Source organism: Tasmannia lanceolata, unplaced genomic scaffold (assembly GCF_043159265.1).
Source record: "Tasmannia lanceolata isolate RefF3 unplaced genomic scaffold, GAP_Taslan_0.1 ptg000004l, whole genome shotgun sequence".
NCBI classification, from domain to species: Eukaryota; Viridiplantae; Streptophyta; class Magnoliopsida; order Canellales; family Winteraceae; genus Tasmannia; species Tasmannia lanceolata.
The window spans coordinates 11,281,310-11,302,415 of record NW_027518681.1 but is presented as its reverse complement, the minus strand read 5'-3'; the positions used below and the strand labels follow the sequence as shown (position 1 = coordinate 11,302,415).

Below are 21,106 nucleotides of genomic sequence, written 5' to 3'. Positions count from 1 at the left end.
ACCCCAGAGAAAAGAGACCAAGCCTAACCTTCACTGTGAGACAGTATAGGGTGGGACACACCTCTCTGTTTTTGAAATGACGAAAATGTTCTTGTGTCTTTTTGTATTTGTTTTTTGGAACCAGTGTCCACACCCCCTCGTTTCACTAATCGCACACCATTCACACTTTTTGGAAATCTATACTGTTTAGATAAGGGATTTGCTAGGGATCATCGCATAAGTTATTTTGTGGGCAGGCTGTTGCATGACAGGGCAGCCACCTCAGATGAATAAGACAAAATCTGTTGAAATGTGAGCTTATTTGGCTGCTCTCTTATACAACAGCCAGCGGAATGACTTTTGCGTGGCCCTAGCAAAACTCGGCTTTGGATAGGATATCTTATTTGGTGTAAGCTCTTATAGTCCAGTATTTTTTTAAATACTGTACGGATCACGCCATAGGATGATCCAAACCGTAAATCGAAATAGGTTTTGTCCACTCTACGTGGCAATGCAATGAGGCAACTTCATTCCTTCAAATGTGAAGTACATCAGCCCCTTTGTGGTCATAGATAACGCTTGTTCACTTATTATGACGGTTCACCAGGGCCTCTTTCCTCCTACCTTTTCTGCTCACTCGTAGGGATCCGGACCCCCACAAAGGGGGAGGGACGCACCTCGTTTCACTTAATGGAGCCATTCACCCTTTTTTGAATTCCACACTTGAAAATCTCCATTGCTTTTGGGGGGGGGGGGGGGGGGGGGGCGTGGGTTCTGGTGTTTTCAAAAAGTGGTCCGTTGAGAATAGAGCACTTATAGTGGGCCCACAAAATGAATGCTTGGGATCATCATACGACTGGGATGGACCCCACTGATATTCATGCATTCTCTTGCTTGGATAATAGCCCCTTTTTTCTCTTCTTTTTCATACCTCGCCAACGAAAAATGTGTAACGAAAGGGGGTGCTTTTATCAAAATGAGGTGCAGATGTTCTCCACTTGAGGGCCTTTTCGTTAATAAAGACTCAGACTAAGGCTTATTTCATTGAAACAAAAGTGCAATACAATAAGCGATAATTGCAAGTGATGACACCCATCTGGAATTTATCCGACAAATTCATGTCCCAAATTCATGTCAAATATCACGTGTCAATCATGATGCCTCGTTTTCATAGGATCCTCTTACCACTCCAAACTCCTAAAAACGTTTGACTCGAATTGGTTTTCTAATTTATAAGAAGGAGGGGTGTTTTTATTGAAAGTGAAGGCACCTCATAGACTCTACGTCTATTTTTGCTCAAATTACTCATAAGGGCTCATGTATAGATTGTCTAAAGCCTAAAGGGAAGGACACATTTAGCCTCCTTCCTAAAAGTCATTTTATTGGGTCACCTCTTTCACTTTTTTTTTTGAGATAAATAACGCCTTTCTCCAACAGCTTAAGCTTTTGGTGAAGTGGTATCAGAGCCGAAGGTCTCGAGTTCAAACCTCTCGGATAGCAAAAACCCACATGCGATGGTCGGCTCGAAGTGGGACCACATGTGCCACCTGTTTGCAAAGTGGGCCACACGTGTCGGAGAGTGTTAAGATATAAAAGATAAATAGCGCCTTTCTCCAACAGCTTAAAGCTTTCGGAGAAGTTGGTTAGTTAATACGCTAAACCATTGGTCTTTTATCTTATGCATGACAATATGGGCCACCTCAAGATGTTTTACATAATCAACGGGGAAAATGCGAAAATTCACGTATGTGTCTCAATAGGGATTAATGGCTCAATGCTAACAATCAACTTATAGGCCCCCACACGTATGTGCAATTTCAAAATTGGAATGTTGGTCTTGTTGGAGAGGTATTCACATGATCTGCTCCTAGCCAGCCTCCTATGCACAATGGACATCTCATTCCTTTCTTGATGGGCCGATCTTGTGGTTTTGAGTAAAATGAGAAAAGTAGCCCTATCACATACACGATGCCCAAGGAAACTTGGAAAGTTGAGAAATTGAAAAGTACCACCACTCAGTTTTTAGTTTCTGACACCCTTTGAGTGTCAACAAGTTTGTCAGAAGGGGGGCCAAGAAGCGTAGTGGTGGTAACTTTTGGGAGGGAAAGTTTGTAAGCTTACTAAGCTACCGACAGAAGGCACGTGCCTCAGCCTCGTGTGGGGTGTGAATCCGGTATTCTAAATTTCTAATCGAACGAACCAGTGCTAGCATGCGCCTCGGGCGACTGCAGTCCTGGACCCGAGCTACGGAATTTCGAGCCGTCCGATTCGCAATGCATTCGTTTGGTGGGGTCCACAGGAAAAAAAATGATTTTAGAGTGCTAAGGTTTTCGCATGTGGAAGTGGAGCCAACTCTCATGTGGGTCCACCTCTCATCACCATCCCCTTTCAACGGTGCATATTCACCCTCACTGGAGTGAATGTGTTTTAGGTGGGATCCACTTTAGATCGGCAAAATTAGACCCATTGACACCCATGACCATGAGGCCATGATTTTAAAATTTGGCCCAAAATTTCAGGAAATTGATTTTTTTTTCTAATATAGAATTATTACTAAACTTTCGGCTGAAATTACCAAAATTTCATAAATAATAAAATAATAATTTTTTTTTGCCGATTTCGGCCGAAATTTCGGCCTCAAATTTAAAACCATGTTGACACTTGACACCACAAAAGGTTGCTGAAATGAAGCGGGTTGTTTTGAAAGTATTCAAGAATTAAGTAGTGCTATGAAAAGACAACTATGCTCTTGTTACTGATATTGGCACCACCATGTTTTGATAATAGGGCGAACTCACCTTTTCAACTCAACTCAACTAAGCATTTGTCCCAAACTATTTGGGTCGGCAATGGGGCGAACTCACCTTGTCTCTTAATATTTAACTAGCTGTCAAATGCCATTACAAATAAAAAGAAAGAAAAGTTAACTTTCACCCGTTCTCATATTTGTCTCTCCATCTCTTTAGTAGGTATGGACATGTTTGCAAGTCTTGAATATGGATACATAACATTTCAGACCCTTGTTTGATCTTGAAATATGGATCAACAAAGGATCTGTTCTATTAAAATGTATCCATATCCATTTACCTTGGATCGGACCCTAACTCCCTAAGGATCCATATCTCGATTCGTTAGACCCCCCCTCCCCCGAATAGGATATAGGAGAGTCAGAGGGCTGAGTTGCTTAAATGCTTAAGGGGCTAACTAAAGAATGTTTAATCGAGAATTCATATGATGGGTGGCCGTGAAAACACGTGAAGTCTAAAAAAGTAGGTACGGCCCACTTTTTTTTATGATCCAAACCGTTCATCTGTTTGGGCACAACGTAAATAGGTTGTGCCCCAAAAATCATTTTCATAGGAAGATCCTAGCCCTCCGATCTGAACTTATCTGAAAATGGATATTTTCAAAAATCATTTATGAAATCTTCAACAGATCGGAGGGCTAGGATCATCCTATGGAGATGATTTTTTGGCCACAACCTATTTACGTTGTGCCCAAATAGATGAACAGTTCGGATCATAAAAAAAATGGGCAGTACCTATTTTTTTTTAGACTTCACGTGTTTTCATAGCCACCCATCATATAAATTCTCTGTTTAATGTACATGTTTTCACAGTTCCTATTTCACGGGTACTGTGCTCCATCAAAATCAACATTCACCTTTTGTGAACGACTGATCGTCACAAATCTAAAATGAATGAGCCTTAGTTCTTCCTTTGTGTGATTATCTTTGTCCTGACCCGGGTTAGATCCGTTTGGAATCTAAGGCCCTGTTCGTTTTAGATTTTGACAACCGATTGGTAGTCCAAAATTGATCGTTGGATGTTTAATTTTGAGTTTGATAATCGGTTTGGGTCTCACAATCGGTTGTCACAATCTAAAATGAATAGGGTCCGAAGAGTAATTATATTAACTAGTAATAGTTAATTAGTTCAATTTGTCTGATTTGTGAGATTTTGGCCCATGGCCCATCTATCTGTGGGCCCATGAATAATGCTGTATTATGCATGGTCACCCAAAATTATTCCATTCAAAAGATTACAATTCAGCCATATTTTTTCATCTAGCAGGCTTTTTCTTATAAGGGCCCACATCCCAAAATAATTGCACTAATCATAAGTAAAATTTTGCCAGACATAATGGGCCCCACAGAGGCCCATGTGAAAGATGGACTAAGAGCAGGTCACCAGTTCAGATAGTCCAGAGATTAGCCCAAAACTGTTTTGGGCCCAAACTGTTTTGGCCCCACAAGAGGGCCCAAACAGTATTTGTGAGGGTTTTAGAGAAGGGTTTTGAAAAATCGTTTTTGGAGGGATTCCACAGTTGTAGAGGGATTTTGATTCTTCACCCGGACTCCAAGAAAGTTCTCCTGCACATAGAGTATGTCTCTTCTTTCCCTGTTCATAGAGTATGTCTCTTCTTTCCCTGTTCCTTTCATGGGGATTTTTTCCAGGGTTTTACTTTTGGGCGAAAAGGGTTTTCAATTTTTCTATAGGAAAAAGGAGTAGAACACAGATTGGTCATTTACATGTACTTTGCAAGGGTGAAGTTTTCTAAGGAGAAACAAAAGCTTATTCGAACATGGCCATATAAGCTTTTCTTCTTTTGCCAATATTTGTTAATAACTGTTAAAAGTGAGTTCTTTGGGTTAGAGAGAATGACTTGTTATCCAACCCCATGACTAGAAGCTTCATATATAGATTTCACTTAATAATGTTTACATCCTATGCCATTTGGGCCATCCATGATCGGTCACTCCTATCTAATTAACATAAAATAAACACTCTACTATACCAAACTTCTCTTCAGGAGATTAGATGGGGCTATTCAGCTGAGGTCCAATGTAGATCTAACTATCAGCTTACTTGAAAATTAAAACTGCAAACCTACCAGACTCTGGAATTTTATTTTCCATGGAATTTTTCGATGAAAATATTATTTTCCATAATTTCATTTTTCCTAGATCCAAACACCCCCTATTGTAAATCTAATTGAAACTGTATAAATGCTCAACCCATCATTTTTTTTCCTAGATCCAAACACCCCCTATTGTAAAATCTAATTCAAATTGTATAAATTCTCGACATTCCTTAAGCTGGTGTTGACATATCCAGCTTGGAACAAATACTTCCAACTTGGCTAGGTGCAAGTGTTTTTGTAAATAGATATGCTAGCTGATCTTTGGGCCTCACACAGAGTATATATCAATTTACTAGTGCCCTTTTCATAAACAAAATGACGATTTACTCAACGAGTTTAGTCCTCATGTAACGCAAGATTTTCTACTAACAAGATGACAAGATCTTCAAGGGTATTCGAATAGCTCTCCCCGGTCTTTTAGCAATTTTATATTGGTATCCATTAGGATTTCAAAACACTTTCCCCATATATCATACATTTTACCGACAATAGACATTAACCTTTTCTTTTGATAAAATAATACCAGGCTTTGACTTCGCAACTTCAATACAAATAAATTAGTGTAATTGCCCCAAATCTTTGATCTTTACATGTTCTTGTCAAGGTTTTAAATCTCGGTTTCGATATGAAATTTCGGACGAAATCTTGTAAAACTTTCCAAAACGTTTCACTGAAATTTCCGAAATTTCACTAAAACGAAACGTTTCGGCCGAAATTTCCGAAACGTTTCGGCGAAGTTTGGTACTTTTCCAAAACAATGTGTATTCGGCCGAAATTTAAAACCATAGTTCTTGTAAGTTATAAGTACTTCTTTACTGCATCTATTTTCCTCCAATCAATGATGGGCCCATATCCAATTAACAAAAAATAAACACTCACCTTAATTGAAGTAAACTAAATCTATAAAATCTCAACAATAATCATGTCTAGTGTTTCAATGATGCTGCCAATTGAATTTTAGTCATGATTAATCCTATACATTTTTGCATTATTTGGAATATGGGTTTTACTGTTTGTTTTCCTTTAGAACCTGTTGTGTATGACTTTGAATCTGTTACCTCAACTTGCGATGTAGGGAGCAGATATTGGAGTATAGGGATGAAAGCAAAGGGCTAGATCAATGTAGCTATTTTTATGACTCATCTATCTCCAACGATGGGTTCAAGCTTGATTCTAGTCATATTGTGCAGGTCATCATTTTTCATTTTTCTTATTACGCTGACACACTTTGTTGCAATTGGAAAATGTTATTTGCTTAAATTGTTTCCCTCCTTGGTAGAATCTTCTTTTACATTTTTTAATACTGTTGTTCCCTGCCGCCACATTTAATGAGATGTTTAATACTTTTTAATGCTGAAAGACGGTACATGATATTTCTGTTCATTCAAGGATGGAAATAACTTTTTCCATCTGCATAATGATATCATTTTCTTTTTTCTTTTTTTGAATAGTATATCACTTTCTTTGATACCCATTAAAAGTGCATTTACAAATATTGAGAGTTGAAGACAGTTCCCCCTTGGTTGTTGGAGTAGCTTGGAGAGTACACCATCATCTAGTTTTTGGATGGTATTAAAGAATGGATAAGATATCTTTCTTTAGCAATGCATTGAACAAGGCTAAAATCATCGTATAGGCTCAACAAGTTCGAGTCATGATATGATTCCAATAATTTGTTTTCATGCTTCGGGAGGGTGACTAAGTTGGACACTCTTGTTATAAAACTTTAGGTTGCTATGTAACTGATCTCGTGGATAATGGATTGATTCTCCAAGACAAGGTAACCATCTTTCTAAGCCTTTGAATGACATTCAAAAAGTCCCCTCATTACCAAATGCTGAAGCTAGTGAACCCTAATTGTCCCTTAAGACCATTCACCTTCATTACAATCAAATTCGTCATGTCCAAGGGGGGCATAGCAGCAAGCGGCTTCACTTGCCTCATCAGTCATCACAAAATACTTTCTTCAGAATCTGATTGCCGCTCTTGATTCTGTTAGAATTTCTGTATATTAGCGTAAGAGTTAAGAACATTTACTGGAGGGCAACAAATCTAATTTCTATGCTTTAGTAGTATTTCTTGGAGATGCATTTCCGCTATGACATCAATGAGGAATGATATGAACTTTCGATGAGATCAGACTTAACCACCTTGATTATGTTAGAAATAACACATTAGTCAATATGGTGTATATCCGAGGGTCTTACGCTGTGTCACATCATTAATGACAGTCTTGTAATTATGTAATTTAAGTAGACTTGTAATTATGTAATCTAGGTGTTTATAGATACATATGAGTAGGATTGTACTTTGCATCAAGAAAATATAATTACCTGCCTCACGAATTGTGTGGATTCTCAACTTTTCTCTTTTGTGAGAAATATCTCCTCCCTCTCCCACTCCCCCTCTCTCTCCCACACAGGCACAAACATGCGAGATTCTTTCATGGTATGAGAGCAAGTCAATCAAGGTTCAAGAAAGACTAGGGGTGCAACTTCGGTTGGGCTCAACCCGAACCCATCGGGTTCAACCCAAAAAATTCACAGATTGGGTTTGGGTTTTAGGAATTTGGGTTGGGTTTGGGTTGGGATCTCGAGAAACTCGACCCAACACAAACACGACTTTCTTTCTTTTCCCTTTTATGGGGTATTATAGTGTAGTTTTGTGTATACATGTATAAAGGTAAATTTGTAAAGGCACGAGAGGTATAAAACCTCTTTTACTAGCCAACCTTAAATTCGTTTCTTTTCCGAATCCCGATTATCTTCTTTGTTGCAAGAGAGAGGGATGAGGGTTAGGATTAGGGAGGAAGATGATGGAGGATTAGGGTTAGGGTTTTCGGGGAGGCGAAGAAGATGGAGGCTACGGAGTTTCCCTAGGGCTCTGATACCATGTTGCAAGAGAGATTAGAGAGAAAGAAAAAGTGTGTTGGGCATCTCCCCCTCACTCATTTATTAATAATAATGAAAAGAGAAGTACAATGACCAAACTGCCCATAGACTCATAGGCTTATTCTAACATTCTCTAACCCTAAACCTAGGAAGATGAAAAGAAGGTGGTGACTTTGATCTGAAGTTCGATTCCTTCGTCCCTTTTTGTTTTGATCTTCATTATATCTTGTTGTCTAAGAGCTTGCCAAAATTCAGAATGAGGAGAGGATGAGGAGAGATAGAACCCATCTTGGATTCTCTCTTTGATTTTGATGTTATCTTTTCTATGGTTTCGAAGGGGCCGAACAGTCGTCCTCTTACGGGGTTGTTTTCGAGCCATTTGAAAAGGTGAAGAAGTAGCTAATGTTCATGCCAACCGCGCCTCAAGATTCAATCTCTTGGCAGAGGTATTCGGAGGATTGCGAGGCTGCGATCAATGAACAGATCAAGTCTCTTCTATTCTTTGTTATCTTTTCAGGAATTTTGTGGCTCATTCCTGGACTGTGTTTATCCTCTGTTTCTACTGTAAACCCTTACAAATTTTCCTCTTCTTTCTAAAATCTTTTGGAAATCAGGTCGGGTTTGGGTTCGGTTCTGGCTAGGATAGTCATATGTTGGGTTGTGTCTGGTTGACCATGCTCGAGTTGAGAGTCGGGTCGATCAAGGATTCAACAAATTGCTTTAGGTTGGGTTTTGCACCCGTAAGAAAGACTTCTATTCCTCTAGAGTTAGCGATCAAGGATTCAAGATAGAGTTCCACCTTTAATCTGAATGTCATCTTCTATTTTTCCTTTTCCGGTATTATAGTCAAACATCGAGGATCTTACCTTCTATGCTTTCGAAGTCGTTGAGACCTTACACCCTATACCATGATTCAAAACCTTAATCCTTACTTAGCTACACCACTTGAAACCCTAAACTCCTATTTCTTCCCTTTCAAAAAACCCACCCACCCGATTCCCTTCATTCAACATCCATAAACCCCACCCTCTACCCTATTCACAACCTTAATCTCTAAAAAATTCCAACCCTACCCTATACGTTATTTAGAATCCTGATCCAAATCTTTTACCATTTGAAAAGTCCACAACCCAACTCCGTTGATTCGAAATCCGAAGTCACACCTACTAACCTAATTGAAAAACCAAAATCCCAATTTCTTCCATGCACCTAGACCCTAATTCCGTTCATTAGTAACCTGAAACCTTAGATTATCTCTCAAAATACCAAATTCCTAATTCCCACTTTTCAAAATACTAACTCAATTCCCACCATTTGAAATCCCTAAACCCTAATCCATTCCATTTGACGGTTCCAAACGCTAATTCCTCCAATATGAAAACCTAAATTTATACTTACCATCATTCGAGAATCCAAAACCCTAATTCCCATTTTTTGAAACTCAAAACCCATTGCCACACCAATCAACAACCCAAAACCCAAAACCCAAAACCCTAATGCCCTTCTAATCCCTTCAATTTCAACCTTGCGTCATTTGACACCCTAATTTTCCAATCTCTTCCCCTCAAAAATGTAATTCTCATTAAAAGCCCTAATTTTCTCCCTCCTTATGTCAAACCATAATATCTCTAAATCTATCTTTTGGAACCCTAGATTCCTTTCTGCCTAAATTTAATTACCATTAATCCGATCTTAGAGATGATAGAATTATCCCTCTAATCCGCCAAACTCTGATTATAAGCATTGTGAACAAAAAAATAGAAAAAACCAGCACACATTCACAAGAACCACAAGTATATATGTTGTTTGGCAATGGTGCAACTTGCTTGTGTGTTTTTTCTCGATTCACACAAATTTAAAAGTTCGTGGGTTGGGTTTTCCAAACACACGAACAACTCTCCTTTCATATTTTCATATTCTCTTCCTTCCTCTACATCTTTCTATCACTTCTCTTGTAATTTCTTCTTTGTTCTCTTTTCTTTAGCCTAGATTTATATCAAGAAAATCGTGACTCTTATGCATTTGGGCAATATTCAACTATGGTTTTGATATGAAACTTTGTTAGAAAATGTTCATGTTGAAATCGAGAGATCTCTAATTTCTCACAATGCGTGGTTAATGTCAAGATGAGACATAAGAAACACAAACACAATGCGAGAAAACACAAGATTTACGTGGTTCAGCAATGTGGCATGGGAGAAGAGAGTTTCACTATTTCGAATAGGGTTACAAACTCTCTTGTCTTTCCTCGTGGCCAGGAAATGCACAAAAATCTCACCCCATAACCCTAGTATGTGGCTTATATATTAATGCCACAACATCAGGAAATTATAGAAATATCCTTATAGCGCAAACCGAACAATGTTTGACTGTAATTGACTTTGTCAACTTATCCTGAATACAAGGCTTGAATTTCGCCAGGGTGATTTATCATTGGCACAAGACATATGCACAGCAATTTTCACTTTGGATTGAATTTTGCCAACACCTGAAGATCAACCACGATCAACCACACTGTGTACTCTCTTAAGCACGACTCCTCACCTCCTGCACATGAGGTGTCTACCCCACCACATAAGGCACACCGTCAATTATCAACATTTATTGATATTGGCCAAGTCCAAGCAATGCTTGAATTTGGAGAAGACTTCAAATTTTCTTCTCATGAAATACACCTATACTTTCATTGAATAGTCGTCAATGACGGTAATAAAATAATCAATACCGCCTCTTGAACTCACTGGCGATGTTCTCCAAACATCCAAGGGAGCATAGTTGAGCATACCTTCACAGTGCATCACTGTCCTAAATCTAACTCTGAATGGCTTCCCGTATACAAAATATTTGCAGAAATACTAGTTTGTAATTCCAAACTCCTTGACCTTCTCGGTCTTCTTATCAATGAAATGATGATCATTAAAAAAAAAAAAATCAACTCCCTCTCACTCATAAGGCCATCTTCATTTTTGCAGCATAGTGTTGACAGATTTGAAAGTATCTTGCTGAATGTGGGCAGTGGGTTGAAGAGTTAGAGCAGCTGCTCCTCTAAGATACTGTAGAAAGTTCTTCCACTTTAGACTTGTCATCATTGCATTCTCTACCCAAAAATTATGTCAAATGTGCACAATTTCTTTATTCATGTGGCTGCCAAGGTAAGATGTTAAAGACACACTTCATCCCTGATTCTTGTATAATAAACTTATATATTTCACAGTAAAGTTTGTCTTTGTCAGTTCTTTCTGGATCATGTATTATGTGTTATGCTTCTAATAAATTGAATTTTATTAATCTTTTAACCATTGTTCTTATGTTTGCAGGTGGAGAGTCTTTCTGACCAATGGCGACATCATGATGGTAACAATCCATTTCTTGAGGCCGATAGGCAGGAAACTGCCAAACAAGAAGCTGCTGCTCGAAGAATTCATCCAACCTTGCATTTACCCACAATTTCACGACCATCAACTCAAGTTGTTGGTTTGTTTGTCAGCTAAGAGCATTCAGTGCCCCACAGCCTTCCTTAGGTCTTGTTTGGATGCCCGTAGGGATAAGTAGCCAAACAATGATGCAGATGCTGACCCAAAAAGTGAAGATTGAGGTGAAAAGACCGATGTACCAAATAGGGAAAATGACGCAGCAGATACTGTCCGGATGGAAAAGAGAAGATGATGAGGTAGAGGCTGAAAGAGCTCCTTCAGAAGATGATGGCATACCAAAGAGTGAAAATCCACTCATAGATGAAGCTGCAGAGGTTCCTAAAGGTATGTTTGGATGCCCATAGAGTCACGGGATACGTAGTCAAGAGGGAGGAGACATGAATGTGTAATTCCAGGAATTTACCTTGGCTTACCCGTCTTTTCCCTTGTTTGGATAAAATATTCAAAAAAGTATGAATTTTTTAAAAGACAAAATGTTTGTCTTATCCGTAATAAAAAATGTTAAAAATCCTTCCTCGATTGCAATATCCTTTGAAAAATCCTTTGTTGCTTTTTTTAAAAGTTAAAAAAGTTAATGAATTCTTGAAAAAGAACTCAGTTTTTTAAGGGCGTCGTCGGGGTGCGAGTCTCAAGCCACCTCAATCCGACACGCACCTGGCAGTGATAGGAGTCAAATGGGTTTTTCTTTTTCATCCAAACATTGCAATTGGCTGACGTGGCATCCCAGCCCCTTAGAAAACCTTGATGGCTTCCTAGTTATTGAGCAACCGCACATAACCTAAGAGAAGGATTTTTTTAACATTTTTTATTGCAAATAAGACAAACATTTTGTCTTTTCCAAAATTCTTACTTTTTGAATATTTTATTCGGACGAGGGAAAATATGACTAAGCCCAGGTGAATTCTTGGAATTACACATTCATGCCTCCTCCCTTTTGACTACATATCCATTAACTCTACGGGCATCCAAACATGGGTATGTTTGCTCTTTTCCATCCCGACAATATCTGCTTCGTCATCTTCCCTATTTGGTACATAGGCCCTTTCACCTCAGTCTTCAGTTTTTGGGTCAGCATCTACATCATTGTTTGGATCCACCTAGACTCCCTCTTTGTTCGGAGCTAGTACCCCATCCTTCCCATCAACCCCTGCCATCGGAAGTTCACCACTTTTTTCAACGCCATCTTTTCTCTTAGGTAAGCCGTTGGAGCAAGTGGATTCTTTTATTGTGTGGCATCATTCTTTATCCTTTTTGGTGGAGATAAAAGCAAAAAAATATATATAATTTTTTTCCTTGGATTTTTTATCAACTTGGGCATGAACCCAAATTTTATTTATACTAGTTTTTAAAAGTAAAACACTTTGAAAATGAGATTCTGTTTGGAAAATAAAAAGGGGACTGAAATGACCGTTGATTTGACCCTTTTGAATGTGTATTTATTGCCTTTATGGGAATTTGAGGTCCCTCCATTTGTCTTTTAGTGGACGTGGCTCAAATGGTTGAAGCCCTTTTTTTTCGCAAAACGGAATCCCGTTTTCCTAGCAGTGCTCGTTTTAAAATATAGAATTTCTTTTATTACTGGCTATAAAATGATTTACACTGGCTATTGATTTGATTCTTCTTAGTCATTAATTTAATATACATTTCATGCCATGTAGAAGAAACACTTCTCTTGGGATGAGTGAACAATCTTGAGTTTCACTGTGAACCAGTTATCATTTTCTGCATTCATAGATTATGTTTGTGTTCTACATGAAATTCAGAAGGGTGTCGGTTCGAAAACCACAGCTGCCAAAAATTCAAAATATATTTTATATTTGCATGCTCATGTGTTCTACAGCCTACGGGCTTTCCATTTGGTTGGAGATTACCGGTTTTCCATTCCCCCTCTCATGGATTGCTTTCATGGGAAAAGTTAATAGAGGGTCTCTGGTAAAGTTGGATCTATTGGATTAAGTTTTATGTTCTTTCTGATATTTTATGGCAATTCAATGTTATATCTCTGTTTGAAATTTGCACTTTTGGATGCTATTTAGATCCATTCATCTAAGATGTTGCACTGGACCTGTTGTTGGAAACATCTTTTAGGCTGAATGTTGCTAGTGTAACATGTACTTCCTTTATCTGTTCTCAGGTGCTGCGAATGGGATCAGGGGCAAGCTTTGGGGCTGCATCCGAGTAAAATTGCTCTGACTTGATCTTTAAATAAAATTCTTCTAGTTTTGTTAAATTGCTGTTCAGTTGAGATAATTACTCTCTGAAGGTGGGCTGTTCTTCGACATCTCGGCAATACTCTCAGTTTCCCACAGCAAAGCGAGCATCCTCTTGTCTCCTCTGCATGCACATTATAGATCCAAGTCAAAGTCACAATGACTCCACGATTTTGATTTCTTTCATGAGATGGGTTCTGTTGAATCATGTTGGTGTACACTCTTTTGATTACAAAAGCTGTATTCATTTTTTGTATTAAAAGATCATTCCATGTACATCTTACGGAGGTGTTTCTAAGCTTGTTCTCTGAACATCGGACGTGTAAATGACTATTCTACTTGTGATGGTGCCAAGCATGCTAATAATATATTGGGGAAATGATATTCACATTTCCCTCTGTTTTACAATTGTCTAATTACCTATTAACTGCCATTATAATTCCCAAAAGGAAATGATATTTCCACCCACTTTTGTCTCTCTTTTTCTTATAATTATGGAACTAACAAAAGGGACGTGAAAATGTGATTTCCTTTTCCAAAATGGTAGTAGCATGGCTGATATCATTAATGTGTTTTGTTCACCCCCCGTGCATTACGCATGCGCCCCCCTTATAACGTGATTTGACGTAAAAAAGCGTTAAAGTTGCCCACTTTTCAGTTTTCACCTCAAATCACGTTATAAGGGGAGCGCATGCGTAATGCAGGGGGAGTGAAACTATCATCTTCCTTTGTTTCTTCCAAATATAATAAAGATTGGGCGATGATATTGTCACCCCCCCTAAATTACGCATTCGCTCCCCTTTTGGCTTGATTTGACGTCAAAAAGCATTAATAAGGGGGGCGAATGCGTACGCAGGGGGGGTGACAATATCATCGCCCTAAAGATTTTAGAGGTAAAATGGAATCCAGTTTCTATTATCCCTTCCAAATACGCATGCGCTTGCGTCACTACTAATGTCTTCCAATTTCTACCGTCACTGTCTCGCCTCTTACTTTATGATTTCCTTCCGGGCCCACTATACTGAGTTTGGAGTCGTTGATTTGGTGGGCCATCACGAATGCGATCATTTTGTTTTCTATGAGATCATCATCTGTTTATCCAATTGCCATGGCCCACAGATCAAACCCACATGTGATGAGGAGTCGCGAGCAAGAAGCGACGAAGTATCTTCTCAATGATAGGGTTTTTGACTCAAATACCCTTTTGACCGGTACTGGGAGTCAAACAAACAAGGCTATTTTAGTCTTTTTACCCTTCTCGGCTGCAGCTGGTGGTGTGGTCAACGAAACTGATATTAAATGTGAATAAAAAAAGGAGCTTTAGATACCCATGATTTCGTTATTATTTACTGAAATACCTACCCTTTTGAACGCACTGCCATTCCATTCCATTTCCTTTCCCACTGACAAAACTATCCTCCGAGTTATACATATTTTGAGGGAGAAAGGGAAGGTAGTCCCGCACTCGTTAGAAAGTGGAAAGTTTGAAATGCGGGAGCCATCACTATAGTTTATAGGTGCCTCCATTATTAAAAATGCACCCGTTGATCTAACAAATTAGCTACCTAAGGCCTTGTTTGTTTTGGATTTTGAGAACTGATTGGGAGTCCAAAACTGATTAGTGGACCTGAGTTAATGTTTAATTTTGAGTCTATAACAATTTCAACATGAAATTTGGTTTCTGCTCACTTAGGATTGCACAATCGACATGAAATTTGCAGTGGATCCAAAACATTTGAACATTAAGATGGTATTCGGCACAGCCGCTGGTTCCCAATCATGTATGTTAGAGCGATAATCCAAACTCAGCAAGTAAGATATAAAATGCACTTTGAAAAGGATCTTACCGATAAAGATTTCGAATGGATAAGTACCAAGATGTAGTTTGAATTGAACAGAAGTGGATCCGTTGACACCCCGAGTAGGAATCAACCTCAATGTAATGTCCACTCGGCCCAGTTGCCCCACCTTTGGTTGATCATAACCTTCTATTTGATAGATCAACTCAGTCATGTTAATGCAAAATCTAATAATGCGCTTTTTTTGTTGTTGTTGACCATGTTAGAATATGTGGCAGATTTGGTTGACGTTCACCGTTGGATCATCTTGGTGTAGATTAGGCAAGTAGGTTAAGAGAGGTAATCTAGCTAGATTAAGTAATATGGTTGTATTAGAAATTAGGCTAGACTAGAATCTTCTATCATCATCACTTTCCATAGTTATCTTGATTTCATTCTATATTTGTCATGTAGGTGCTCTATAAAATCACCATCAATATATATTTTATAAGATTTAGAATATTTAGAATATCAATGACAATCAAAGAGAATTGATGGTGCTTTTATAGAGCACTTACATGACAAATATAGAATGAAGACAAGATAACTATGAAAAGAGATGATAATAGAAGATTATAGTCTAGCCTAATTTCTAATTCAACCATATTACTTAATCTAGCTAGGATACCTTTCTTAACCTACTTGCCTATTCTACACCAAGACGATCCAACCGTGAGCCTCAACTAAATCCAACGTCTCACATATTCCAACATGATAAAATTAAGAGATTTATATTATTCTTGGATAACTTACAAAGAGCCCTAGTGAGTGTTTATATAGTACGGTACCCCCAATGCTTATGATTTCTTGAAAATCACTCCAAAAAAGAAGCAAAGAACAAAACCTATTAGGTTTAGAGGTTTAAAAAAGTTAGAAATTTTCATTAATCACATGCAAATCTCTTGGAGGCGTAGCAAAAGCGTCTCTTCGAAATCTGATCGAAGAAACAAACGGCAGAAATAGAACGAAAGGAAAGAAACGAAGCAGAGATAAAATGAAACAAAACCCTAGAAAAGAAAAACAAAACTCAGTTGAAAGAGGGGAGAAGAGAGAGCAAAGGTGGTGGCCGGCAGGCCGCGCTGGTCAGCGATGGGAGAGGGAATGCTATCTAGGGAGGTTGGGCTAGGGTTTCGTGGCTGCTCGACTCGAGTGGAAGGAGTGAAAACCGGAGAAAAAACAATGAGTCGATTCTTTACGGTTTAGTGAATGAAAAGTTGAAAACCAAAAAAAAACCTAACCTTAGTTTTGACAGGTAACCTGCGGGCACCAGGGCCCGGTGCCCGACCCATACCTGGCCTGTGCGGGTCTTTTTTTAATGGGTAATGAAATTGGTACCCGTTCCTGCAAATCTTGCTACAGGCCGGGTGTAGCTGCGGGTACGGTTGCCATTTTGCCGCGGGCGGGCCACAATAGCTACTTCACAAGGGTATTTGAGACAATTTGCATAAAACAGATGAATCGTCTCTGATGAGGGTAAATCCGTGAATATCTACAAAAAATGGGGGCTTCTTGCTACCCCTATTCTCTCAGCTCCTTATAAAACAGGGTTCTGTCTAGCGACTATTGATCTTCTTTCCTCGGCATTTCTTATTTTTCGACTCGTTTTCTCCTGAGCTCTCTCCTCAGAGAGAAAAAGCTCAGAAGGAACACGAAACCCTTTTCTCCATCAGCCTCCCTTCTCAAAATCCTAACCCTAGATTTCTCAAAACCCTAACCCTAGATTTCTGTTCACTTCCCTACCTAGCTTTTTCTCGATCAACCTCCCTTTTCAAAACCCTAACCCTAGATTTTTGCTCGCTTACTTATCACTTCCCTAACCCTAGTTCTTTGCAATCTTCCTATATTCCCCCTCTTTCAAAACCCTAGTTTATTGCCCCACCATCTCCCCTTTCTCCTCTCACCAAAAACCTTCCAGATCCGTCCTTCAATCCACCGTTTCTTATCTTTGATCAGTGTCCATGGATTTTCTCTTAATTTAGCCCCTGTAACGTTGATCTCCTTCATCTCCACAACAACTCTGTATCAGATCCTTTCTCGCTTCTTCAAATCAGCGGCTATGGCGATCAGAATCACCATCTCTTATTCCGGCTACCTTGCCCAAAATCTCACCGGAATAAGAGCAGGGAATTTCAGAATGATTCACGAATGCAGCAATAGATCTCGAATCATATTTCCGAATCCGAAATCGGAATCTGATTCCGATCGGACAAGGAATCGCCAGACCAATTTCTGTAGATCTCGAACTACGAATTGGTCTAAGACGCCGGTATCGGCGTATAGCTCGGCGGTTTCGGGTAACTTTTCCGGTAAGAATTGTAGATCGGCTCTTATGGTAGGAGTAGTGTCTATGATGAAGTTATCTGGGGTTTCTTTAGGGTTTGGTGGTATGGGTATTTGTGGAATTTCTTCGTCTTCGATAATTGGATTTAAGCCTTCTTCAATCCTTCCATTTTTCCAAGGTTCGAAGTGGCTTCCTTGTAATGAGTTTTTTCAGGGATTGGAGGGAAATATGGTTGATAAAGGGGGCACAGATTGTAGTGATAATGTCATTTCAAAGAATGATTATTGTGATAATGTGTCTAGTGAAAATGTGATGGGGAATTATAAAGGGGGGTCAGATGAAAATTCAGGTAGAAGGAACAGTTGGCTTCCGCGGTGGGTGAATTTCAGCTCTGACGATGCAAAGACTGTTTTTACAGCTTTGACTGTGTCTTTGCTGTTTAAGTCTTTCTTGGCGGAACCAAGATCAATTCCCTCGCTTTCTATGTATCCGACTCTCGATGTTGGGGACCGGATTCTAGCGGAGAAGGTAAAAGTCATTTTGGTCCCTTTTACCCAAGTTTCTCATGATATGAATTTATCTTTCAATTTACAATCACTAGATGTTACTGCTTTATGGAATTGTTTTAAGGGAACAATATTATGGAGTAGGATTTGTGGACAGTAATCCTGTTCACTGTCTTTCAATCTGAAGAAAGTACGATAATTTATTATGAGAAAACTAAAGAGCGACCCAGAATTTAAGTTGTTCCCCTTGTTTATAGGTGATTTTCAACGATTTCCAAAATTTTTATGGATGCTTCTTGTATTATAGTTTAAAGCTTGCTTTGAAGATCTTGAAGTTGATTTTTTGTGTTTCTTGTTTTAAAAATTACAGGTTTCATATTTTTTTAGAAAGCCTGATGTTGCAGAGATAGTGATTTTCAAGGCTCCCCCAGCACTGCAGGTATGGTTTTATGATATATTGCATTAGATTGTTAAATTAGTTGCTGAAAAGAGTATGATATATGAATAATTACGCTGCTGTAAGTTAGACTCAATGTGCCACATTGTGCAGGAAAATGGTTACACTGCTGGTGATGTTTTCATTAAAAGAGTTGTAGCCAAGGCAGGGGACTTTGTTGAAGTAAGATTTCCACGCCCGTTGTTTCATTCAATATTTTATTTCTCCATGGTTTTTTGTTCTGTGTCTGATGCTAAGTACATGCCTTGTATGTGTTCTCTCCCTGTCGCAGGCTCATGATGGAAAATTGTTGGTGAATGGTGTCATCCAAGATGAAGATTTCATTTTGGAGCCGCTTGCTTATGAAATGGATCCAGTGGTATTATCTCATTCCACATATCTCAATACTTGTTTTATTTGCGCTGATTATCTTCTCCAAAATTGAGCGAGAAAATCCCGAATTTCTGGATGCTTGTATGATAATTACAAATACACAAAAAGTTGGGTCTGTTGACAGTAGCTTGTGCATAACCAACAGAACTACTGCCTAGTATTTTGTTGGATGAACATCATTGTGCTACTTGACATTCTAAATCTTTCAGCACTTTCTCTAGATTTAGAGGGGCTGATATTTCTCATGCATATTGGTAGCTGATTCTTTAGCTCGGAATTATATAAGAAAGCTTCTCTATTATTGCTGAAATAATTAAAAAAATTGTGTACTTGATGTGTATACTCTGGTTTCATATTACCGAATGTCATAAAGCTGATAGACTCTGCTAAGCAAGCCCTTGAGCTAATATATCTCTACTGAACATCTGTTATTTTTTGTTGCTTGTGCAGCTTGTTCCTAAAGGCTATGTGTTTGTGATGGGGGATAATCGCAACAACAGCTATGACTCTCACAATTGGTATGTCCTTAAACTACCACCACCTTGTAAAAATCGAGTTTTAATAATGATGAGATGAGATGGGCACATAAATATATATTTTTTTGAATGGTGGGCACATAAATCCAGTTTTTATACGATACATATTAGTCTAGAATTTACACAGATGAATAGAGTTAAAAAAATTGAATAGAGTTCAATTTGCAGTTGAAATTACCATATCTGCAGTTCTTCACAGCAGTATTTGTTGTCCCTGACTTATGTCCACTTAAACATATTTTCAGGGGGCCACTTCCTGTCAAAAACATTCTCGGTAGATCCGTGCTTCGATATTGGCCTCCGTCTAAAATATCCAACACCATTCACGAGCCAGGAGCCGTGGAGAATACTTTGGCGGTTTCTTGACCATCAAACTCATCCAATGTGAGGAAAGTCCAGAGGATGACGCAGAAATTTTACTGCATCCCGGAGGATGCTTTCATTGTTGGTTCTTTTATTTGTTTTGGACAGCTTTGTACATATTTGACTGTTCATTTTGTTCATGCTTCCCATTCATGGACATGTATGGAGGATGCATCTCATCTCCACAGCATTAATTTTATGTCATTGGGATTTTTGTAACGGCGAACAGAGACCAGGAATGCTTTATTTCTTGATTGAAACCTAGATTTTTGCAGGATGGATATTAAAGCTTGTAAGGAAATTCTAGCACATATGGATCATTTCTTTTCTAAGTCGGTCATTGTATCTCTGGATCATTTCTTTTCTAAGTCAGTCATTGTATCTCTATTTTCTCTGGAATTGAGGATTAGGGTTGATGATTTGAAGGTACAGCAGAAAGATGGCAAAACAGGTTGGGTAAACAGCTCACCATCTGCGAAGCTTCTGAGGGAATAAATTATTAAAGGTCGTGAAGAAGATGGGGATGATCAAGCCCAGATGAAGCCCCTTAATCTATAACAAATTATACCTCTAAACAGAGGAGGATTGGGTTTGTTACTTGATGTACCAGTATTCTGTTCGTCGCACAGCCCTTGCTATCAAGATTTCTATGGTCAAAGGAGGTCCCAAAACTGTGTTGGCCAAAAAACGAATGTGAACCATTTCTGATAAAATATCTTAGTGCCTCAACATATTATCTTTAGAGCTCTTGCGGCATTCCTTCCAATTCCCTTCAAAGGTGATCTTTGGAAGAACTGCAGTAAGTATAAAACCCCAGTTAGTTAGTTCTTTGGCTATATTTGATCTTTCCAGGGTCCTCTTGCTGGTCTATTGTCAGGTTACCAAATTTTGGTATCCGAAACCGAACCGAAATTCTCTGAACCGAATAAAAAATTGTTTATTCGGTTATAACCGAATTGTGGGAGAAAAAGAGAGAAAAAAAAATCAAAATCTCGGTTTGGATCGGACAGCTAGGATCATCCGATCAAAATGACTTTTTGAGCACAACCTAATTAAGTTGTGATCAATCAAATGGAAGGTTTTGAGCATCCTACGGAGTGCACATATAGTACTTTTTTTTGGAAAAAAATGGTTTTCATCCGTAATTTCGGTTAACCGATTTTTTTTTTGAGAAAACCGAAACCAAACCGAAAAGAAAAAAACCGAATCGAACCGTTCGGTTATTTGGTTTTAACCGAATAATGCTCACCCATAAGTGTCACCCCCTTAAAATGTTGACACACACACTGGCTTGTGGTAGCACCTTGCACCCTTGC

The 21,106-nt window shown here is 38.7% G+C and overlaps 2 protein-coding genes across 2 annotated transcripts; both read left to right on the top strand.

Annotated features, from left to right (window-relative positions):
• The first annotated feature begins 3,975 nt into the window (after positions 1 to 3,975).
• LOC143875647 (uncharacterized) lies at positions 3,976 to 13,845 on the top strand. Its single transcript, XM_077377254.1, has 5 exons — positions 3,976 to 3,980; positions 4,117 to 4,362; positions 5,978 to 6,092; positions 11,111 to 12,422; positions 13,362 to 13,845. The coding sequence occupies exons 1-4, from the start codon at positions 3,976 to 3,978 to the stop codon at positions 11,282 to 11,284; spliced, it is 540 nt and encodes a 179-aa protein (XP_077233369.1). The 3' UTR covers positions 11,285 to 12,422; positions 13,362 to 13,845.
• A 2,987-nt stretch (positions 13,846 to 16,832) lies between these two features.
• On the top strand, positions 16,833 to 20,122 carry LOC143875463 (thylakoidal processing peptidase 1, chloroplastic-like). The gene is made up of 6 exons (XM_077377024.1): positions 16,833 to 18,084; positions 18,433 to 18,501; positions 18,613 to 18,681; positions 18,791 to 18,877; positions 19,342 to 19,409; positions 19,673 to 20,122. The coding sequence occupies exons 1-6, from the start codon at positions 17,332 to 17,334 to the stop codon at positions 19,791 to 19,793; spliced, it is 1,167 nt and encodes a 388-aa protein (XP_077233139.1). The 5' UTR covers positions 16,833 to 17,331; the 3' UTR covers positions 19,794 to 20,122.
• Positions 20,123 to 21,106: the final 984 nt, after the last annotated feature.

Coding starts and splice junctions, on each gene's coding strand:
- LOC143875647 (XM_077377254.1), top strand. Junction 4,363..5,977: donor AAAGTTCTCCTGCACATAGA/GTATGTCTCTTC, acceptor CTTGCGATGTAG/GGAGCAGATATTGGAGTATA. Junction 6,093..11,110: donor ATTCTAGTCATATTGTGCAG/GTCATCATTTTT, acceptor TTATGTTTGCAG/GTGGAGAGTCTTTCTGACCA.
- LOC143875463 (XM_077377024.1), top strand. CDS start 17,332: ATGGCGATCAGAATCACCATCTCTTATTCCGGCTACCTTGCCCAAAAT. Junction 18,085..18,432: donor ACCGGATTCTAGCGGAGAAG/GTAAAAGTCATT, acceptor TAAAAATTACAG/GTTTCATATTTTTTTAGAAA. Junction 18,878..19,341: donor CTTATGAAATGGATCCAGTG/GTATTATCTCAT, acceptor TTGCTTGTGCAG/CTTGTTCCTAAAGGCTATGT.